Below are 26445 nucleotides of genomic sequence, written 5' to 3' on the forward strand. Positions count from 1 at the left end.
ATTTATTACTTTATTTATTAATGCACTTTATAAGTATTTAGCGTTTCACTTCTGTTTGAACCACAGAAAATTTCTTATTTTTCAATTATGCTGTATTGGATTGAAACAAACGATATTTAGTTTTCCTTTTTACCAAAATTGTTTTATATGTGTATATGTGTCGTGGATGGAGTAGCACTACATTTGATTGCTTTGCATTCTATTCACCATTCCAGCCCCCACCCCGACCCTGCCCTCCTCGCCTGTATTTTTGCATAATGCACTGAAGTATACTTCAATATTTCCTAGTTGGTTGAAAGTATACTCAAGCTAGCATTCTTTTCTTCTCGATAGCTATTCCGTTATATTAGGTAGCTGCTTACTATTTCGCTTTTCTATTAAGTTACCTCGAGATTTTTCCCCTGGATTATATATATATTTATTTATTTATTTTAATATTATTTAGGAATAATTTGTTTTGATGCTGAAAATTACATCAAGAAAATGTATTATTATTTTTTATATGTTAGCTTTTCGTAATATCATATAACTGAAAACTTTTGTTTGCATCTGCTTCCGTTCAGTATCATTATATGATATTACATAATATATGTATGATATATATATTTAGTATATGTGTATGTATGTTTGTATGTATATACACATTTTTCTGTGGAAGCCATCAATGTCTATAACAATCAGATATTCCATATGTTTATGAATATCTTTCAAATAAAATTACTGCAACAATTCTTCAGCATATATTCAGTTTTTGCAAAAGAAATTTTCAAGAACTGTTATTATAGAAAATAGACGCGTAAATGGATTAATTGCTCTCTCTCTCTATCTCTCTCTCTCTCTCTCTCTCTCTCTCTCTCTCTCACACACACACACACACACACACACACACACACACACACACACACACACACTCTCGCTCTCTCTCACTGTCTCTATCTATCTCTCTTTATATATATAATACTATGTAGACACACGTGAGTATGCATCTATGTATACAGATCAGAATGCATTTATGTGAATATATATATATATATATATATATATATATACATAAATAAATATACATATATATACATACATATATATATTTATATATATATATATATATATATATATATATATATATATATATACATATATACACACACATATATATTTATTCACACACATATATATATATATATATATATACATTTGTACAAATACACCTATATATATATAGATATAGATATAGATATATATCAGAATTTTTATGTGTTTGAGTGCGCGTGTGTGTGAGTATGCAGGACGAGAGAGAGGGGGGGAGAGCCAAACAACCGATAAAATACATAAAAGGAAGCGTAGACAGACGAATACACGAAGGAAAACTGAATTATAAGGTATACTTTGCAAGTCGTAAATATATCGAGACAGATATATTTTTCTGCTGGGATATGTTATGTCACTCTAAGGTTTCCAACTTAATAAAAGGCTTCGGCTGCCGAAACATATAATGTAATTTTATCCTACTTCTTCCACCGGATGGCACCATTGTGTGTATGTGTGTATGTATGTGTGTGTGTGTGTATATACGTTAACCCTTTTGCCGTTCCTTCTCTTCAGCAGCAATGAATTATAGTATTTTTAAAGATTGTTCCTTCTGTGTTATGTTAATTCTTGTTTTTTGTTTTTTTTATTACATTTACAATATGGTTTGCTGGCTCGTATAGTGTGTAGAATTCCTGATGATTTAGGATGAGCAGTGTTTTAAACTTATTTAAATTTCATTATATATCCTATTTACGTAATTAAAGAATTACTTATGCTTATTCCTAACGAAACAGCTGTTGAAATTAGTTAAATTATGATCTGTCTATGAAATGTTTGATTTTCTCCCTTTTATTCTAAATATACGTTGCTCTTAATGATCGTTCTAGCCAACTATACGTGTGTATGTATGTATATATATATATATATATATGTTTTATGCATCATGATCTCGTATATGGACATGCATGTATGTTAGGACTGATAGACAGACAGACAGTTAGACAGACAGACAGACACACAGACAGACGGACAGACAGACAGACAGACAGACAGACAGACAGACAGACAGACAGACAGACAGACAGACAGAGGTAGAGAATATATTCCTCTGGTTTATCTGTCGGGGAGCATCCTGTGTCTTGGCAGACTTAGTAACGTATAAATATTCATTGTATTTACAAACGCTGTCAGAATGTAATTCGCATACAGTGGCAATGTGAATTCATTAGTTAATTGTGCAGCGCACAGAGAATTTTATACAATCTACAATACAGGGTAATCTTTTACATTAGCATACACTTTAGCCTCGTTGTGAAATATAAGCTATGTGGTTTAAGTTTCGTTCCATCGTCGGTAGAAATGGGATAGGTGGCCGATTGGCAGAGAAGTTAAAGCGTCGATAGTATGGTTTATCTTCATCATTACAACTCTCTACTCTCTGAGTTCAAATTCCACCGAAGTCATCTTTGCCTTTTATCCTTTTGGAATCAATAAAAGAAATAACAACCAGGCTTGTACATGATTCGCTTCTTTTTCTCTCACTTTAACTTTCTGTAGAATATAATTCCACAAGAGAAGATGATTTCTGTAGCACTTTCTGTAGAATATGATTCCACATCGTCACTTGAGTTGCAAAAATATGGTTCAAATCTGCTATAAATTTCACTGTACTCTTTTAAAAAGGGGAGGCGATATTAGATAATGTACCTATTGATGCAGAGCTGTGTTAACACATGGACACATTGGGCAGTTGCTTGATGACAGGGTTCCCGAATCAAGGGGTTCAATTCTGATGTAAGTATATTGTGATTTGCAGTGAAATAAATACTGTAAGGCCCAGCTCATTGCTTCACGGTTCTAGATACCTAATTATGAATGTTGTGGCTCGCAGTCAATAATTAAAGACTATAAGGCTAGGGTCTCAATTCAGATTTATGCATGTTAATAAATGAATACTACAGGACCCAGTATACAAATTTGCGTGGCATCTAAGAATCTAGGAATTGAATGGCGTCTAAGGATCTAGGAATTGCATGGCGTCGAAGGATCTAGGAGTTGCCTGGCGTCTAAGGATATGGGATTTGCGTGGCATCTAAGGATCTAGGATTTGTGTGGTGTCTAAGGATCTAGGATTTGCGTGGCATCTAAGGATCTAGGATTTGCGTGGGGTCTAAGGATTTACGCATGTTGTGTTGATGTCAATGCATAAATACTATAGGACCCAACGCATTGACTGCAGTCCAATATATTGGTTGCTTCGGGAGTCTCACAATTCTATGGTGTCAATTCAGATCTATGAATGTTGTGACTCACTGTCAATAATTACCATAGAGCTCAGTGCACTGTTTTGCCAGGATCCCTCACGAGTCTAAGGGTCTCAATACTGCTTTATATACGTTGTGGATGGCTTTCAATAATACAATAGAGTCCAGAGCACTGATAAGCTCAGGGGCTAATAATGCTGCTAACATAGCCCTGCGTACATACACAACAAACACTCGCTGGTTTTAATTGGAATATCTCTGATTCTGTCAATGATGACTTGTTACTGAGCAACGAAAATATATTACTAAGGATTACTGTGAAATCTATATTTGACAAAGCTCCAGTTCGTTTTATATGTAACGTTGCATTTCTGTACTTCACACACTTTTAATGAAAGAACTATATTGTCTTTTATTATATATCCTGTGCTTAACGTTGGTTCTGTTGATACAGCTGCTATTATAGATACAGCAGAAGCGGCTGAAGTTTTCTGTGTAAATTTCGCTGCCTTTAATATTCTGCAGATCCTTGATGCTAATGATGCGGAGATGGTAGTGTTATTGGTGAATGTATTTTCTATTTTTTTATTTTATTTTATTTTAGTTTAGTTTATTTTTTTTTTACTGTTTGGGCAGCTTAGTTGATAAAGTTTACTCGGCCATCGAATCAATGTTTAGGTTAACGTGAGTTTGTCAGGAATGGAAGTTGTGTCAGTAGGAATGTTAAATGGCACCATGCCAGTCTGACCAAAATTAGCCAGAAATACTTTGAACAAAAATATAGACTGGGAAAAAAAAATATATAAAATATTACTTAGAAACAAATATCGTTTTCTGCTCCACCCAGACATACACATATACACACACACACACACACGTACACACATACTCACACACCCAGATAAACGCACTCCAAAGCATGCACACACAACTACAAACACATACTTACACAGAGAAATATATAACTACACGCAAACATACAAATACATTCACAAGCAAATACACACATAAATACACACATACACGCACATTGATAAACACACACACACACACACATACATACATACATACATACATACATACATATATATATATATATATATACAGACGCTCACACATAGACACACACACACAGACACACTCGAAAACATTCACATACAAAACACATATATATACACACTCACACATGCACACACGTACACAAGCATACACATACATGCGTGCACACGTACAAACACACAAGACACTCACGCACACATACAATATACATACATATACATATATATATATATACATACACACACACACACACACACACATACACACCAATATAACTTGTTGTTATGCTTCAGTTGACAATCTATCTCACATCCCAAACCAGGCCGTCAGCCATGCAACCCGGCTCTGCAAGCTGTTTCTCTTACGCCTCTCTATATACAAACACCGCACAAAACAAATAGAGAAAGCACAGTCATCTAAAAGTGATTATTATTGTACGTCTAATGTTTTCTTAAGTAACAATTATCGACAGAAACTTGCGCTGGATATTGTTTTTTTCATTACACCACTGAGACATGAACGTATTATGGAGTATTGAAGAGATAATGTGGTTTGTAGATACTGAATAAAGGTGGCTCGAAACTTGGGTGAGTTTGTAAACAGTAGGAGTAAGAGTTCAAATCCCTAGCGGGGAAGTTGCCTCAAGCTGTTTTCTGTTATTGGACTGCGACCATGCTGGGGCACCGTCTTCAGGTGCTTTAATCAAACGAATCAACGCCGAAGTTTATCCTTTTCGGCTTTTAGTTGTTTCGTCATTTGATTACGGCCATGCTGGAGCACCACCTCGAACAAATCGACCCAGGACTATTTTTTTTAAAGCCTAGTACTTATTCTATCGGTGCGATTTACCGAACCGCTAAGTTACGGGGCCATAAAAACATACCAACACCACCGGTTGTCAAGTGATGATGGGGGACAAACACAGAGAGAAACCACACACACACACACACATAGACATATATATATATGAGTATATATACAGGGTAGCAATAAAGTCACTGGGGAATTAACAAAGATTCCGTTTTTACAAAGAAACCGAGAAATATCGATGACCTTAAGCGATTTATTCGAGATGCATTTACAGTCTTAAGTCGTCAGAACTATTTGTGCGGTGACATTTGTCGAATCCCTCTCTCACATTGTAAGGAATACATTGAAACAGGGGCCTTGCAGTTCGAACAGTATCGGTAATTCATTTACTATTGTTTGTCATAGCATTTTATTGTTATTAACCAGAATTAACCAGAACCATTTTAATAATTAATATCTGGACTGTTGATTAATTGCTTTGTCTTAATTTAATTGTTATTGTAAGGAAATGTATTGTAAGGAAATGTATAGGCGTAGGAGTGGCTGGGTGGTAAGTGGCTTGCTTACCAACCACATGGTTCCAGTTCAGTCCCACTGTGTCTTCTACTATAGCCGCGGGCTTCGGGCCGACCAAAGCCTTGTGAGTGGATTCGGTAGACGGAAACTGAAAGAAACCCGTCGTATCTATGTTTATTTATATATATATATGCGCGCGCGTGTGCGCGCGCGTGTGTGTGTGTGTGTTTGTGTGTGTGTCTGTGTTTTTCCCCCCAACATCGCTTGACAACTGATGCTGGTGTGTTTACGTCCCCGTAACGATACAGTTCGGCAAAAAAGAACGATAGAATAAGTACTAGGCGTTGGGGTTCGATTTGATTAACTAAACCTTCCAATGCTGCGCCCCAGAATAGACACGGTCCTGGCTACCACGCTGTGGGAATGAACGTGAAATCACGTGGCTGCAAAGCCAGATTCTTAACCAAACATTCATTCCTATGCGTATATCTACGCTTGTACACAGGAAAGTCATAATATTAAAGGGAAAATCATAATTTGAATCTCTCTGCAACAAGCAAAGGAAACTGTTAAACTTCCTCATAGGATTTAAGGCTCACCATGAATTGGAAATTAATTAGGTCGTTTCATAGCAAAAGCCATTCGTTCTGGAAGATTATGAGTTGATTAGAAAATCATACATTCTCGTTATTCTAAAGTCGTGACAATGTATTTGATTGTCAAGCGGTATCGACCATGTACTTACAAACAAACTTTTTCTCTCACTTCGCAGAAAAGACTGTATGATATTTAACCCTTTGCTTTACCAAATCATTTTCATAAACTTGTTTTAAACATCTATGTTTGTTTTCAGACTTTTAGTTAGGCCATGTTTCATACATTTTGAGTAATATAAAGTTTTCATTTCATAAGTCCCCAGCTGTTAGTCGGAAAGAACTGAAAATGTGTATCTTGTACGATGCGTGGACGCAAGGAAAATATGTTGTGTATCGCATGTAGGAACTTTATAGTCCCCCTGGCAAATCAATTCACTAGGCTTTAGTATTTATTTATTGGCAGCAAGCGACCACAACTACAAACGAGAACTGAGCCCCTTGACCATTTAGGTCCGTGAGCGACTGCCTAGTGTGTCCATACCTTAAGACGGCCTAGATTGCATGTAATTCACAAGGCAGGCAAAAGTTTAAACGGGCGACCATTTCTGTGTCCAGACGTACAATCTTGTAGAATAGTAAGATATATCGCCTGGAGCTGTTTTATAATTTTTTTATTGTATGACTATTTACGTTAAAAGTTTAACATATTAAACACAGTTATCAGCCTTGTGGACGCTCCTAAGAATAAAATATAATTATATTGGATCATCCATTTAATTTTGATTTTCACTTCGATTGTTACTTTCTGTTTATCCTATACTTTCTCAGTCGATCATGGCTACCGTTAATGTAATGGCTTCGATACAGTAACAGGACAGATTACTCTATAATGTGATTCTCATGGAATTTAATTTCACTAAAGCTAGCCTTGTTTAAAGCCTCCATCATCGCAGCCACCATCGCCACACCGTTTCCCAATGGCTCAGAATTGATTATTTAAATATAATTGCTGATTTCATCATAGGAGGTTTTTATGTCCTCATTCAAGCACAAAATCACCAAATTATTCGTCTCTAATTAAACATTCCTTATTTCAGACTGTATGTTTTCCATCTCTCCTCACACAGTTTCCTCTCATCCGACTCAGCTCACTATAATCCATTAGCTGCAGCGAAAGGAAATCACAATATTTATTTTATTTTAATCGCCCTTTAATTTAATGCGAATAACAGAGGCAGAGTGAGAAAGAGAAAGAGAGAGAGGGGGGGAGCGAGAATCAATATAGCTAATCGAATATGGGACCAGATTTCGATTTCTGATTTTATTCATTACCATTCACTAAGTCAGTACTACTTTCGCGAGACAAATGAACGAACATCAAAGAATGACTTAAAAGAAATTTATGTTAATACTCTGCAGTTGTAATAGTCATGAAGATGTATGTTAACCTAAGCTTCACTGGTGCTGTAGTTATTTATCCCCAAGCGAGCTCTATACTTGAGCAGGCACGACTAAAGACGTGCCAAAGGTGGCCATCACCTTTTACACTGTGAAGTTTTGCACTATTGTTTTAAAATGTATTCTGAATTGAGGAAAATTGTCAGCAATTTCTAACCAGTAAAAAGAATGCGTAATGGGTTGAACTTTGAGGCTCTCTCATAGTTACTTCACACGCTAGAAATAGCACCTAAATTATCCTTAAATCACACTTACGCATTTAAAAAATAGGAAACTATTAATATTTTTATCCTGTTTTCGCTACTTATAGGAAAAGAGTGGATGGTCACGGCAGGAAAGCCTTTGATCAGAAGTCTTTGCAATTAAGATTCCCTTGAGAGCAACTTTTCGTTAAAGGCGTATTGAATCAAGAGAATTTTAGATTCCCTGAGATATTCTCCTGCCGTTATTGCAGCCGGTAGCAATCACCGCTAGCTGTTTGTTTATTTCCTCTCGAAGCCAAGAGGAAATCATTAACTTAGGAATGTATTTTGCTCGGTTATTTACCTTTCTAATGGCCAAGGTGCCACGCAGTGGGACTAAACCTGGAACTAGGACGTCACTAAAAGTAAACGACATGAAATACGAAAACAAATGAGTGAAATACGAGAGAAACAAATGGAAAACAGGACAAGTAATACAAAGAATATAAAGAACGACCCTTCATCAGTTGTCGGCTGTCTGTCTACTCTTCATTTCGAGCATTGAACGACAATATGAGTCTTCGAAGACAGTTGCTCCCATAAGTACCAAAATAAAATTTGGGATTTATGGAGGGTCAAAGTAGGAAACTAGAACAGGACCCTTTATTAGTTGTCGCGAAATGGGGAATAGATAGACAGCCGACAACTGGCGAAGGGTCATTCTTTGTATTTTTTGTATTACTTGTCCTGTTTTCCATGTTTTCTCTCGTTGTTTGCGTATTTAACTCATTTCTTTTCGTATTTCATGTTGTTTTGCAGTTCGTGACGTCCTGTACCCTTATATGCATATATATATATATATTATTCATATTATTATTTAATTGAACGCCACGCACCCATTTCTAAGTAAGTATATATATATATACATATATATAATTATATAGACACACGCATATGTGACAGGTATTATATATCAATGTGTCTGTCTGTTTGTGGTGTTGTCTTCATCCGTCTGGATGTAGATTGAATACATTCGTGTGTGTGTGCGTGAGTGTGTGTGAGTGCGGTACAGTCTTGGACATATAAAACATACATACGCACATATATAAACATACTAGAAACACACACACACGCACATGCTGACCTTCGAACACACACACACTCTCTCTCTCTCTCTCTCTCTCTCTCTCTATCTCTCTCTCTCTCTCTCTCTCTCTCTCTCTCTCTCTCTATCTCTCTCTCTCTCCTCTTACACACACACTTGGAAGAGCGAATGTTAATTCTATTACTATTACTATTTCTATATATTATCGGCTCTCGGCGTATCTATATGTAGCACATCGTTTAGCTGTTAGGGAAGCTTTAGTATTGCTTTGATTGTCTGCAACCGATCAATACATTACTTTAGTTAAAGCTGCAATGTGTATTCTGGATTTAAACTCCCCTGCGATTTTTCTAATCAGACAAAACAAAACCATACATTCACAAACACAGCTGAATGAGACTATAAAGGTATATCAAGACGCTGGGAGAATACAACGCACATTATATGTGCGATAATGAGAGGAGTAAGCCTGTGTACGTTTATATATATATATATATATATATATATATATATATATATATATATATATATATATATATATATATATATATATATATGCATATATGGGTACAGGACGTCACCAACAGTAAACAACATGAAATACGAAATCAAATGAGTTAAATACGCAAACAACGAGAGAAAAGAAATGATGGAAAACAGAACAAATAATACACGGAATACATAGAATGACCTTTCATCAGTTGTCGGCTGTCTGTCTACTCCTCATTTCGAGCATTGAACGACAATATGAGTCTTCGAAGACAGTTGTTCTCATAAGTATCAAAAGAAAATTTGGGATTTATCGAGGGTCAAAGTAGGGAAGAAAAACAGGACAGTGGAGACATGCAAGGGAACCAAACGAAAACGCAGAGACAGAGAGAGAGAGAGGGAGAGAGAGATGTATTATTATGCATGTATATATTATATATATATATATATATATATATATATATATATATATATATATATATATATATATGTGTGTGTGTGTGTGTGTGTGTGTGTGTGTGTATGTATCATATATATATGTGTATATATACATATATATATATATATATATATATATATATATATATATATATATATATATATATATGTATGTATGTGTGGGTGTGTGTGTACGATGGGCCCCTTTCAGTTTCTATTTACCAAATCCACTTACAAGGCTATAATAGGAGACACTTTCCCAAGGTGCCACGCAGGGGGACTGAACCTAGAACCATATGATTGGTAAGCAAGCTACTTACCACACAACTACTCCTGCGCCTATAGTATATATATATATATATATATATATATATGTATATATATATATATATATATATATACTCCTGCGCCTATAGTATATATATATATATATATATATATATATATATATATATATATATATACATATATCAGTTCGATTCCCGGCGGCGCGTTGTGTCCTTGAGAAAGACACTTTATTTCACGTTACTTCAGTCGACTCACCCGGCAGTTGAGATTCTGAGCAGGTTTTGTTGACCTACCTTGAATTCATCTGCCCTTCTTTATTTCGAGTTTGTTGAGATTCTGTGCAGATTTCGTTGGTTTGCCTGGAACTCGTCTGCCCTTTTCTATTTCCAGTTTGCCTATCACTAAGCAGTGGACTGACTGTAAAAATCAAAACTTGACGTATACAAAGTTCTCGTTGTTCCTACACAACATTACTGTAGTGAAACCGTAGGAGTTTACCAAATCCATACTAAAAGATCTTGACCATTTCAATATAACATGACTGTGAAAATTCTTAACATTATGTGGCCGGATAAAACTTCCAGCACAGTTGTGCTCGCGATAGAGCTAATACGTCAAGCATGTATGCTTTATTTAGTAAATTCCATTTGCGTTTGGAGTAAACATGTAGATTTTCTTTGGTGAACTTGCAGCTGGCTCTCGGTTACGTGGTGGTCCAAAGAAAAGATACAAAGACATGCTCAAGGCAACCTTAAAATTTTAGCATAAAGCCGTCACAGAGTCATTCAATGTGGCATAAGGCTGAGTGATCTGAGGTATATAATCATACATACGTATGCAGACACACACACATACACAGACACAATGTACACATAGACATATCGAAAATAAATAGACAAGACCATGTTTAAAAGACTTATTTTTTTTAGGAGCAAAGTAAGATTATTTCATGCATTTAAATGCTTAATGTAATATTTAGCAGACATGCCTTTTGCATGGTACATTAACAAACTTGAAACCTCAGCTAGTGTCCTCACAGACATAACGGTATAACGAGGGTGTATATTCACTTTTGAGGTAGAGAGAGAGAGAGAGAGAGAGAGAGAGAGAGAGAGAGAAGGAGAGAGAGAAAGAGAGAGGAAGGGAAAGACTGAGGGTGTGTGTGACAGAGAGAGAGAGACAGAGACAGACAGACAGAGACAGACAGACAGAGACAGACAGACAGACAGACAGAGACAGACAGACAGAGACAGACAGACAGACAGACAGACAGACAGACAGACAGACAGACAGAGGGAACAACCTTTTCAAGAGAAACTGCGTCAAAAAGTTAACTCAACTAGTCTGTAAATACAGATCAATAAAATGTAAACCAGACTGAAATAAATTCAGGAGTCAATACGATCGACTGCAACACGTGACCCAAGCCCAATGACCAATAGCCGTTAAATTTTGTTGCTTTTGTTTTGTTTTGGTTTTTAAAACTAAAAGAAAAAGCAGTACTATGAGTTAAATTATCCAGTTGAATATTTGGAAATATTTCCCAGACATAAACACATTTGACATGTATGATTTATCTCAACATATTTATTTATTTTGAATGAAGGCTAGATATATAGTTTAGTATTGAACTCAATAATTCATGGTTTCTCGTGTTTTATGTAGTTTTGTTTTGTTTCTGAATGCCTGCAATAACGACTAACTTGGACGTATTCCGAGGAGCAAGGTCAAAATTCATAACCTTTTGCAACGTATCTTAAATTGGTAAGGGTGGGAGGGGTTCGAGGAAAGAAAGGAAGGAAGGAAGGGCGAGAGAAAGAGAATTAAGGAAGGAACAAACGAGAATGAAGGTAAGCCGACACGACATTCCATGTGTTGATGCCTTTCTGCAGAAGATAACAGGAGCTCAAGATGTTTGTGTATCCTAAAGACAGAGATTTCACTCTAATGAAGGCAACAAGGCGAAACTCGATAACTGCATCGAGGGGTAACGCAGTGGTGTTGAACAGAGACGACGGATTAAATGTACATCAGAAAAAAATCAATCGTGCTGCACTCTAAAGAATCCTTTGTAATAAACTTTGGTATGCGTGTACACACACACACACACACACATACATTCATATATACATACATACATACATACATACATACATATACACATACGCGCACTCACACACACACACACATTTATATATATATATATATATATATATATATATATATAAGCAAACCAAAGCAGGATAGTTTTTTTATATTTATAAAATCATCTTACGCGCCTTCCATTAACAAAGAATGCTTATCAGTTATATAATACAAACTATGCATAAATTATGTAATCAAATTGCATTGCCAAATGTTCAGAGACGCGTCACTCTCATTCGTAAATGTTAGGAGAATAATGAGTGTTGCCATCATTGATTCTGCAAAAGCATGAAAATTTTCATATAACGTGTACAGAAACTCATTTATATCAACCATATAACATATATGCACTGAACCTATATTGAATAAAATTCTTATACTATGTTGTGTATATGTAACGGCTTTAATAAAGAACATACCATAACGATATTTATATAATATGTGTGTGTGTGTGTGCGTATGTGTATGTGAGTATGTGTACATACATATGTATCTATGCATATATGTATGTATGTCATTATTCAGTTTTGTTTCAAGATTTCTTGCCAATAGAGAAAGAACCGGTTTCTAACCTAGATCTAGAATTTCAATATCAACGACAGGATATTTTCGTTTGTATGTATGTATATATATGTATGCATATATGTATGCATATATGTGTGCAGATTTGTATGCTTTGTTTTATGTATGTATTTTCATGCATATAGTTGCATATATAGACATGCTCATATACATTTAAATGATAAACTTCTGGAAAGTTTCACGGATTTTTACAGTTCCGGTCATGGATTGGATCTTTAGTCTTCGAATCCACTTTCTGGTTTTGAGAAGCCTAATTTATCAAGATTGGTATTACATATCCCAGGATTCAAATAATTACAGGTATAAACCTGAGCTTGTAAACTAGATAGAGTAATTGCAGATTTCTCATTAGTTCAGCATAGGTGTTCTCTTTTTCACTGATCTTCAACTTTATGTTAACGTCGTCTGCGCAGCTAATTTCCATAACTCTACACAGTTTCTCTTCTCTATCCCAAATCTTTATATCAGGTCTGTTGTGCTTACATTTTATTGCACATAGTCTTCAAAGTGTGATGTGATGTGATGTGATGTAAGGGTCCTTGTGTCCAAGAGAGGTTGCCCTTCGTGTCACTTCTACTGTCTTCTGGGAAACGTACCCATGCATAGTCTTTCTTTTTTTTTTGTTGTAAGTAGGTATGTATGAATGTCATTGTTCAGTTTTATTTCAAGATTTCTTGCCAATAGAGAAAGAGTTGGCTTCTAACCTAGATCCAAGTCTCCTTCATTGGAATTTCATCATCAACAACAGGGTATTTTTGTATGTATGCATGTATGTATGTATGCATGCATGTATGTATATATGTATAGACAGATAGATAGAATACATGCTACATTCATTATTTAGAGAATACACTAGTTGAGTACAAGAATGTTGGTCAAAAACCTGTCTTAAAATGTCGTCCATTTTGATGGTACGGGTATACTAGTTAATATACCTTTATTCCTTTGCAGTGTTGAAATCTTGTTGCATTGAATATCTCATACGTTATACAACTGAGAACAAACATAATATCGCAACTTTAAAAACAAACTTTTTCTATATTACTTCAGTTAATCGCCATTATGTCTATTTATTATTTTAAGAGGATTAAACATCTACATGTCTGAGATTAATAGTTGTTAACAAGATTGATATTAGCCAAGCTGTTTACTTCATTTTGAGAGATGATATATTTCAAGTATTTATATCAACATTATATCTCGTTTTGTTCGGCCTATGATCACCACCAGGTTTTTTTTTTCTTTTTATTCTTGGTTCTCATACAAAACAACAAACGGGATTACAGGTAGGAATCTATACTGCTAACGAAGAGCAGAATGAAAGATATTCTGGTGGACATGAATATTAATAATCATTACTCAGGAATATTTGTGGCGATTCAGGTGTTTTCATAAAAGACCAATGATTCCTGATTAGCATCTGTGGAACTTTTTAAGTTATCTCCTGGTCGACATTCAAGAAAACTTACGCAACGCATTAAAGCTAATAATTCAATTAAATATATCTGAGTGTGTTCTAATATATATCTATACACACGGGTAAGCACATAAATGCAAAATAAGGTGGAAAACCAGTACTTGAATACCGAAGGTAGAGCAATATGCTTTTTTATTAAAGATGCAAGAACACCACAAAAATTCTTACTCCGAGTAACAGTTTTTGTGATGCTTTCACAACTTTCATAAAAACGTAGATATGACTGTGCGGTAATGACAGTATGACAGACTTTAACAGACTTTAACAGTCTGTTAAAGTCTGTCATACCGGCCATGACGAAGGGAATTAGCCCTGAAACTCGAGTCGCCTTTATATATATATATTTATATTTATATATTTATATATTTGATCCTTTATATTGAACACTCAATATTTCATCTACATTCAATACTTTCTTTCATGGTGCCATCCATTTTTATGTTATTTTATTTTATATTGTATATTGTATATCATATTATATATTGTATATTCCATATTCTATACCCCACATTAGTTCTGCAGGAATATAAATAAAACATAAAAAACAGACAGTGTTGGAACTCTTTTAAGCAAAATAATATATTCCTCTATACACAATCATACAAAAACCCCCCACCTTTTTTGTATTTACTTTTACTCGCATATATATATATATATATATATATATATATATATATATATATATATATATATATATATATATATACATATATATATATATATATATATATATATATATATATATATATATATATATATATATATATATATATATATATATATATATACATCCATCCATCCATACAAACATACAAACATACATACAGATAAATTGAAATAGGCTTTCGGAGGATCAAGCAGAACTCAATAGTAAGTACTCCGCCATGATGGTACCGAAAACGAATTACGAAACAGCTGCAAATATATAGAATAAATATCATTCTAACTCTAACTTCTCATGAACCTTATTATTAATATTATTATTATTATTATTATTATTATTATTATTATTATTATTATTATTATTATTATCATCATCATCATGATCATCATCATCATCCTTTTTATTATCACCATTTTTATTACTATTGTTGTTGTTATCATTATATATATACATATGTGTGTATGTGAGTGCGTGTGTGCGCGCGCGCGTGTTTGCATGTATTTCATCATGAAAGACTAACGCGTTTATCAATTCCTGTGTGTGAATCTGAAGGCTATTATAGTCATATATATGTATATATATATATTTCTACGAATATAAAGCTGTTTGGTAAAATTAATATATATGATAGCGCATATGTATATATGCCCGAGTGTATATTCATGTATATATATTTGAAAATTCTAATTTCTTTCTTATCTCATTCAATTTTCTTTTGCCTATTTTTCAGATGAACCTGAGGTGAAGCGATATGGTAAGTACAAAATATAATTGAGTGTGAAATATTTATAAATATAAATGTTTGTAAGATAGAAGCTCAAGTATTTAAGATGTAAAAATATTTTAATACTTCCGAAGTGAATATACGAAGAGAGAGTGCAATGTCTTTTAAAACATCAAGGAAACTTTCATAATTATGTAGCCGGGTGTGTTGGTGAATCAGATAAAATATATATCCATTATGTGTGTGTGTGTTAATGTGTGTGTGTGTGTGTGTGTGTGTGTCTGTGTGTTTGTCTGTGTCAACGTGTGTCTGTGTGTACAGCCCTCATATTTCAGTGTGAAAATATCAATCATAATCTTCCTTTATATATTAAATGCTATTCAATTATACTTTCATTGCTCATTGCTTCATGTATATTTATGCATGAAGATATTCACATCAATACATATGCATGTATAGATGAATGTGTGTGTGCAAAGTACACAATGTGATTATATGCGCAAACGAACACATCCGTAGCCATCCCAAAAATATATACATACACAGAAATTACATACATATATGCGGTTTGAAGCCGATTTAGTATTAATATTACATTTAAACACCTAAACACCAGTTCGATACTTCCCCAGAACGTAAATCCAATGAGACTTGAAGAGCGGTGCTTCAGCATGGCCTCAACCTCAAGCTGAAACCATCTATATATATATATATATATATATATATATATATATATATATATGTATGTATGTAAAAATATGTGACACTTATTCAGTAGCCATGATAAAACTCCGAGTTTCGGATGCCAGTGTGGGGGGTCCACTCTAACATCTCCCCACCCTGGCATCCGAAACTCGGAGTTTTATCATGGGTACTGAATAAGTGTCATATATTTTTACAGATAAATTCCTCTATTTACATAATATCGAGGTCTCTTTCTTTCTTTTGTTGCCATTCCTGTCAAATATATATATATATATATATGTATATATATATATTCATGATAGGCACATCTGAAAGATTCCATGCACAGTTTAGTTCGGAAATGGAAAGCACGAACTTAAGATCGACAACATAACCATCAAAAACAATCTGACTACACGCCTTTACACATGCGCACACACAAACATGCGCACAGACACACGCGCGCGCGCGAGGCAGCCGTAGCTTTTGTTGTAAACAAAATTGCTTCGCACCGGTATGACAGCGAGGTCGATTGCTTTGTGCCATGCCTTGGTAGAGTGACTTCCAATATTCCAGTAAACATGTCGCCATATCGATTTTGGCAACTGGTACCGCATTTATATTTGTAATTATGTTCTTTAATTTTAAATAATGCTTGATTTAATTATAATTATATTGTATAATTAAGATGTTCTTTCGTCATTATCGCGTATAATTATTTTTATTTAATTATGTAATTGGCACTTGAATTTAAATTTTAATAACTACTACAGCTTGACTTTAATATTCTTGTACTCAATTCTGTCTTTGGACTGTGGCGATGGTGGTGTGGTTTTACAGCATGGCTGCAGTACAAAAACTGAAGCCCGTCCAATAATTTTATATTTGTGCGTGTGTGTGAGCGTGAGTACATGAAAACGGATGTTTGTGTATGCTTACGTAACAGGTCGCTGATATTTCCGCTTTTTGTTACGAAAGATTCGCAAAGTGTAATAAGACACGTCAATAAATATTGTTCGGAAACACAAAGAAAACTAAGTTGCAGTGGTAAGGCGCTGAGCCGGAAGAATCGTTAACCGGACAAAATGTTTAACGGTTTTTCTTCCGGCACATTATGGTCTCAGCTCAAATTTCGCCAAGGTCGATCTTGCCTATCATCATTTTGATATGGATGAAATAGGTACCAGCTGAGCAATGAGGTCAATGTAATCGATTGGCCCCAACCCTCATAGAAATTCAGGTATTGTGCATAGAGAGAAAAGACTATTATTATTATTATTACTATCATTATTATTATTATTATTATTATTATTATTATTATTATTATTATTATTATTATTATTAAGTCAAAATTAAAAGAAGAGTGCCATTTGCTATCTTGTGAACAATATTTCGACATCTCGCGTGTCTTCCACTGGTTCAAAATATAAATTTGTCAATCTACTTCATTTTGGTTAATATAGAAAGGATTGAGGTAACTCCTCCTGAAGATATAGAGTCAAAATTAAAAGAAGAGTGCCATTTGCTATCTTGTGAACAATATTTCGACATCTCCCGTGTCTTCCACTGGTTCAAAAAATAAATTTGTCAATCTACTTCATTTTGGTTAATATAGAAAGGATTGAGGTAACTCCTCCTGAAGATATAGAGTCAAAATTAAAAGAAGAGTGCCATTTGCTATCTTGTGAACAATATTTCGACATCTCCCGTGTCTTCCACTGGTTCAAAAAATAAATTTGTCAATCTACTTCATTTTGGTTAATATAGAAAGGATTGAGGTAACTCCTCCTGAAGATATAGAGTCAAAATTAAAAGAAGAGTGCCATTTGCTATCTTGTGAACAAGGAGTTACCTCAATCCTTTCTATATTAACCAAAATGAAGTAGATTGACAAATTTATTTTTTGAACCAGTGGAAGACACGCGAGATGTCGAAATATTGTTCACAAGATAGCAAATGGCACTCTTCTTTTAATTTTGACTCTATATCTTCAGGAGAAGTTACCTCAATCCTTTCTATATTATTATTATTATTATTATTATTATTATTATTATTATTATTATTATTATTATCATCATTATTATTATTATTATTGAGTGAGGGAGCAGCGCCTGCCATCAAATTGACACTGGGATAAAATGTGTACAGCCCAGTATACCCATCATGTCTACCCGTCTTATTAGGGTACACCAGGCACATGCATCACACCCATATGTGTTCGACATGGTGATCTCATATCAAGATAAACAGTACATGACCTTGCAGATGGGGCCCAGTTAGAATTTATCTTCAGGTCGAGTAGCCCATCCCGCTCGATTAGCCCTTGAACAAGGGTTGTTTAAAGATGTTGAACGAAAGACCCGTTTCCAGATGTGAATCATTCAAATCTTCGAAGAATTCCTCTCAACACATGGCTATGATGCTCCCCCACTACTTCTGCTCGTGATCAGAGATGCACATATCGTCAGCGACCAAAGGACATGCTGAAAATGGTTATGGTAAAACAACTGACAAGCAAATCTGTGGCATTGTGCAGAATATTTGCTGTAGCCCATCTTTTATACCAAGACAAAGTATGTACATAATAACACTTTCAATCAGTTAGTCAGAAGCCATGGGAGCCTGTTGTTATTGTTGCTGTTGTTGTTTTACTTCTCAGAGTGCTCCGTCTTGTTTGCTCTGATCGATTCTGTGAGAGCTGACAACAGTCTGTTGTCAGAGGTCTCACCGAGTCTGTTTCCGCACTTTATAAGCTTTGATGCTTGCTTGTTTAATTATCGTGGGAGACATTCAACATCCAGACATTATTATTATTGTTGTTGTAGATGTTGCTGTTGTTGTGACGTGTATTCGAGTGTTACACATACAACAAATATATCTATGGAACGAAATCAAAAATAATGCCGAGACAATGTTATGAACATCCGTGAAAATGTTCATTAAATTAAAACTGCGAACATTTATAAAAATATGACATTTCTACGGCTCTCGTTAGTGTTTCGAACTAATTAAAAAAACAATATTGATCATGCTTATGATTACGACGACGACGATGACGACGACGATCATCATCATCATAAAGACGATGACATTGATGGCGATGACGATGGTCATGATTATCATGATGATCAATATTATTACCACCAGCGACGACTACGTCGAAGATAACGATGACAGTGATCGTAATGATGACGATGATGATGATGGGCATATGCGATAGTAATTAAAAATTAGAATTGACATGCCAATTACATAACTAAATGAAATAATTATTCGCGATAATGGCGAATAAATATGATCATTACACAATCTAATTATTATCAAATCGTACATCATTTGAAATTTCTAAAATGAAATAAATAAACAAATGTTCATAAATATCGCACTGGCATCATTTGCCAAAATCAATCTGCCATCACGTTTTACCGGAACATTCCATAATTAACATATTTGCATAAATAGACTCGGTCAAATGCTTTATTAGACTGAAATGATGTCGTGTAACTGAAGATGTAAAAATTTTCAATTGTTTTAACCAGCAATAGTCTGTAGATAATCGAGCGCGTTAATGGTTATGCGGTACCGAGGTACGTGTGTCATTTGAAGAATGAATAACTCTGTGTGTGTGTGTATGTGTGTGTGCATTTGTACATATGTATGTGCACGTGTGTGTGAAACCATTGCTCTAGAGATGTCTTTCTTTCTCACACATAAAGGACAATAGCAGGAGGGATCGAAACGAACGCTGTACGCAATGAAGGTTTTATACTGAATCCATATACTGTTAATTGATATAATTATATATATACACACACACAAATATATATATATATATATATATATATATATATATATATATATATATATATATATATATATATATATATACATATATATATATATATATATATATATATATATATATATATATACATACATATATATATATATATATATATATATATATATATATATATATATATATATATATATATATATATATATATACATATATATACACACACACAAATATATATATATATATATATATATACATATATACACACACACACACACACACATATATATATATATATATATATATATATATACATGTATATATATATATACATATATATATATATATATATATATATATATATATATATATTCTTATATATACATATATACATATATATATATTTACATGCATACACACACACACGCATATATATATATATACACACATATATTTATGTATGTACATATATACATATATATATAGTTACACACACACACAAATAACCACCCATACACATATATGCATATATATATTATTTGCGACATCAAAAGAATGAGAATGTTTTGGAATTATCTGTCTTCCTTATTTATTAGAAATTTGGTAGCTTTACAATAGAGGACCCTTTCATGTTATCTTTTAATGTCATTGTTTACTATTATCGTTCTGATACTATGGGGACTATAGACCAGCGAAACATTTATTAACTGGAAGCAACTAGCTGTTCATCTTTAAGCAGCTTTGTCTGAGCTTCTTGTAATTCAGATGTTTATAGTTGTTTTAGATATGAACTGCGTAAATCTTATGCGCGCAGGTAGTTTTAAAACTTGACCTCGGTAAGTTAATGCAATAAAGCGCTCCTTTGATGATGTGTCGCGGTTCAGCACCAAATCGCACTTGCAAACAAGCACAATGGGGAAACATACTCACGGAACAAGTGATATACACTTATGTTTATCATAATTTTTGTTCTCTCTATGTAAGTACTTTATTCAAATCTGTTTTACTAAATTAATATTGATATTTTCGATGCAGACGTGACTGTAAGACGTTTTACTTTCCGTAAGAGGTTTGTTTTCCGACTACATGGTTCCGAGGACAACCTATATGTGGAAAGGACCGGTCATATTTCGCTAAATATTAAAATGTAATAGACTTTAATGTTTGCTGTTCCACACATAAAACCGACAAAATTTTTTTATTTAAACTGCCTTTTTTAATGCATATAAATATTTGAATTGCAACAGAGGAGACATTGGTACGAACTAGATTCTTCCGCATTGTAAATATGTGAAACGTCAACCAGAAAATACTCTCCTTCAGTCCTCTAGATTCTGTTTATAATTTTAATACACAAATCTGTGGCCATCCTCATTTCGGGAGGTGAAACTTGTAGGGGTGAAGGGCAACAAGTGAAAAATACAAGAAAGCAACTTTCCAGTTGGACTTTTTTTAAATCTGTATCTAAATCAGGCGTGAATTATGTTACAGAATTAGGAACATGATTTTCATCTAAAAGTCGAGATTTATTTAATTCAATATTGTTATTTTATGAAGTCTCATATAAATTTACATTCTTTCAAAATCGGAATTTATCTAATCACAATTTACCTGCGGCAGATGTTTATGATGAGAATAATAATAATAAACAGTTAGAGCAACTCAGCTCCCGATTTTCTGAGTAAGTATTAGATGTACCAGAAAATTTTTAATTACTTCCAGACTTTACTGTTGTCAACCTGCAGAAATATTCGACAAGAACGGAAGCCTGAACTAAGAGCAGCAACATGCTTTTGGATTTTGATGCATACAAAGCAATAACCCAAGTTCAAACATTTTCGTTCTTGATGGTCCTGAAGTTTCTGGAAAGACATTTCGATCGAATAAATTATTATGCGGTAACAGGTTTGAATCAACACGTTTTCGCTGTTATATCAATAACTGGTTCTACCGTCCATTAAATTTTCCATATTTCAGTTTCCATTATCAAGAATCTTGTTTGTAAAATTAATACTAACAGCAAACAGATAAAACTAATCCCAGATTTACAAATGTCGAGGTGTTGTTGATCACAAACGTTGTGGTCTTTTGCAAAGGTTTTCACGTTTTGGTGACAATATCAGAATGTGTTAAGTCGGTTTTCGACAAATGCTCACTACCATAAAGAAAGCTGGCAAGAATATTATCACAAACAAAGCTATGATTCATTCTTCATTTCAGTAAAGGATGATTAAACTGAAAGTTAGCAAAAATATTCAACTGAAGAATTGAATTAACTGATTTTCTATTTCGTGTTGGTGAAGAGAGAAAACGGCCGAAATCTGATGGTAAAATTGAGAATCTCAATGCTTATAAAATTATTTGCAATTGACGTGAAAACGGGAGAGAACAAGCAATAATACCCTATGATATGTGTTGATATATGAGAAAAATGTCAACATATTTGGTGGAGAATTAGTCACCAAGAAAAAAGCATTTATTCTTTTTATGACAAATGGAATATGCACACTTAAATAATGGGTTTTTAAACAGCTGTAACATTGCAGTTCCTTTCATATGCAAAAAGGGCATGTCTTGTAATGTTATTGCGCAATTTAAATAAGGATAATGGACTTTGTAATGGAACAATAATTCAAATAATCTCTTCTACATCAAGATACGATTAAAGGCGGCATTGTTATGGAAGATAAACATGACATCGCTCTTCGGTTCACCTTTACGCAATTACAGTTTCTAGTTCGACTGGTTTCCACAATTGCAGACAATAAATTTCGACGTCAATCATTGAGTAGAATATATCTGATTTTCCAAGTTTATCTATTTGCACTTGAACAATTCTATGTTGTTCGGACAAAAACAACACAGATTGGTGTAGGTAGTAACTCACAATATCGAAAAATGCAGTTTTTATGTTAAAAATATTCTTTTTAGCTTTTTTATTATTCTGATAAATACACTGTATTATTTGGGTATTTAACAAAATGCATACATATAGTCGTATTTTTCAGTAAAGGTTTTGGCAAAATCTTTAATAACTTTTATCCATTATTTATCATCGCAATCATCATCAACCACTACTGAAGCTTCTGCCGATGAAAGATAGCAGTTACACTCGTTTATACAACAAAGAGCCATTAAAGAAATCCCTTATGTACATTATACACCAAGATATATCAACGACAGAGGGTTAATCGTCTTTTACTCAATGTAATCTAACAGCAAAGCAAGATCATGAGGTGGTTTCAATACAGTCCTTCCGGCGCTATTTCATTTCTGTAAATTTTCCTCCAAGCGCAGACATGGTTGCGTGATTGACAAGATCGCTTTCGTGTCACGTGTTTTTTTGTCAGTCCCACTTCGCGGCATTTTAAGCAAGTGTCTTCTACTATGGCCCCGGGTCAACCAACGCTTTGTAAGTAAATCTGATAGGCGGAAACTGCGTGGTAGTACTAGGTTTTAAAAAGTTAGTACCGGGGTCGATTTATACGATTCCCTAGCATAGCCACAGTCCAATGGGTGAAAGAAAAAAGAGGCTCTTTAGAAAATCAAGACATATCATCGTATTTGATTCCAACATTTACTTAGAAAAATATAACAAAAGCTTGTTGTTGAGTAAACTCAGAACATTGCTGATCCAATAGATCTCAAAGTAAAGTCATTTATGTTTTGACAGCCTCATCTTTTTCTTTAAGCTTAAGATTACATAATACAATGTTTCATTGTTGCATTTCTTTTCATTTCTATTCTTTTTTTTTTCTCCTGAGATGACAGGATATTACATGAGTGAAATTTAGCTGTTAATTTTACCAGGTCGAATGCCAAGTTGAGAATCCTCGTTGCCTCGTAAAACTAAGTCGTTTTGTGTCATATGATATAAAGTGAACCGAGAGCTGCATTAGAGTAGAGATCTAATTGTTGTGTTGTCACAATAAATTCTTACTTCATAAAGCGATGGTAGGACACATTGTGTTTCTCTTCCTATAACTCTTCTACATACTAATTTCATTATCCATAAATCCCATTTGGTATACCACGAACAATGTGCCTAATCGAAGGAAATCGTGTTTATGTCTATTGTTAATACATAGATGCAACAGACTCCTTGATTAGCTTTTATAATATTAGACTACGTTATTGGTTGAAATATTCACTATGTGTGTGTGTGTGAGAGAGAGAGAGATTACATTACACATCCGTACATACATATACACACACATATCGTATAGATACTTAAAGATAGATGAGTGAGGAGCCGTCCCATATAAACTGGACCATTATAGCTAAGGCCACCAAATACAGGAGACAGAGAAGCAAATGCGAGCCCTGCATCACCGAAAAACTAAATATCATAACATCAACCGTGAGCACTTTAAACATTAGAGAGGAAATCTTCTACCCTTGCATTCACAAATAACAATTCATACTCTGAAATTTCAAGCACCCACACCAGCGCACACACTAGCACTGACTACTTGCCAGAACCTACACCATCATCCACACACCTACACATGCACACACGCACACGTCAAGATCACCAGCCCCCTTTCACACACACACATACACGCTCTCACATACACATGCACGCGCACCTTCATTTTGGATCAACACTACTTTATTATCTCCCCTTCTTCCTAGCTCTCCTATGTGACCCCTCTGTACGCCATTCGCCATGATAGATCGCTAGCCACTAAACCTTTTTCTATTTTCTCTCCCTGTTTATTTCTGTGTTCCTTTCTGTCGCAGAGCGTAGGCTCGAAACGTAAAATACTTTCTCACTTCCCGAGCGTTAAACTAATTCATGTGTTTGTTGTTTACACACCCGTCTTCGTCTTTTGTTTTGTTTTTTGTAAATTCTCACTATATATATAAATGTATATATATATATACATATTGATATCCGGGGATCCAAGTGTAGGAAGTTCAAAAGATTCATGCAGTCCGTGGCAGGTATAGAAAACAAAACCTCTACTGTGTACGGTCAGGAACAATAACAATTTATTGGTGTCGAAGGTTACACACTCTTTGCCATATCGAAGTTACAAGGAAATTCGATAAGCTGAAAGTTTCTGTATAGCTCACGGTTAGCGAGTAGAGTGGCTATGAATGCAAATAAAAATCAAAATATAGTTAGGTTTGACAAAGATCTTTTGTCGCCACCGCGACCTCATCAATAACCTCCTCTCTCTACTTCAGGTCTGTCTATCTCCATCTCCTACTTGTATATTTATATTAACATGGATGTGAGAGAGAATGTACAAGAGAGAGGAAAACAAAAAACCTATGTCGACAGTATCTGTGTGCCTGTGTACATGTCTCTACATCTATTGTAATCTTGTTATCTAATTAATGCAGCTATTTTCCTGAATGTACCGGAAGTTTCTTTTCTGCAATTGTTCACTATACGAGCCATATTTTTGACAACACATTGTAGAGGTTATTATAGCAAGTCTTTCCAGTTGCCTCCCGCAAGCACACATAACATAATACGAGTAATATCTTTGACCCGAACTTTATAAATCTCTATTTTACGTTCCAAACGTCAGAGACTTCCGTTTTCGGTTCAGAATAATATATGTATAGTCAAAATGATTACATATTCTTTTCTTTTCAAATATTATGGGTTTTGTACAATATTTATTCTCTATTTGTTTTTGGTTTTATTTTTGTTCTCTTTCACGCTTCTATATTGCTTTTCCTCATCAGGTTTCCAATGTTGTTATTGCACAACTTTCAAAATTTATCATTCAGAGCAGAAGGAAATTTTTAAACGTGTTTACATCTAAAAATAATCTACGTGGTTCAAGAGAAGAGACCAAGAATAAATAGAGTTGAGGTTGATATTCATTGTTCTTTCAGAAAAGAAACTTCTCTCCAAATATTGGTAATCTAAGGATTGTCATACAATTTCCTGTTTAATTTCTTAATTTCATTTGCTGAAGAGTTACATAATACTTAATACATGATTTCATTTATGACAGAAAGTATTTAAAAAAAACTAAAGTGAAAATAGAAAGCAAAATAAACAATGAAAAGTTTTTAAAAAATTGGAAAGAAAATATTAATTGCTCTTCAAATTTTAAGCAAATTTAATTATTCTTAATATAATTAAAATATAAGGGCGGAGTAGTAGTAGTAG

The 26445-nt window shown here is 34.2% G+C and overlaps 1 protein-coding gene across 2 annotated transcripts in view; it reads left to right on the forward strand.

The window, feature by feature from the left end:
* Positions 1 to 26445, forward strand: part of LOC106880136 (tyrosine-protein kinase transmembrane receptor Ror2) — a 744288-nt gene that overhangs the window by 326527 nt on the left and 391316 nt on the right. For both annotated transcript variants that reach the window (XM_052969934.2, XM_052969935.2), the window contains exon 3: positions 15833 to 15856. In XM_052969934.2, coding sequence (XP_052825894.1) covers positions 15833 to 15856 — 24 coding nt within the window. The remainder of the gene's footprint in view (positions 1 to 15832; positions 15857 to 26445) is intronic.

The sequence above is a fragment of the Octopus bimaculoides genome, chromosome 8 (genome assembly GCF_046866305.1).
Source record: "Octopus bimaculoides isolate indiv1 chromosome 8, ASM4686630v1, whole genome shotgun sequence".
NCBI lineage: Eukaryota > Metazoa > Mollusca > Cephalopoda > Octopoda > Octopodidae > Octopus > Octopus bimaculoides.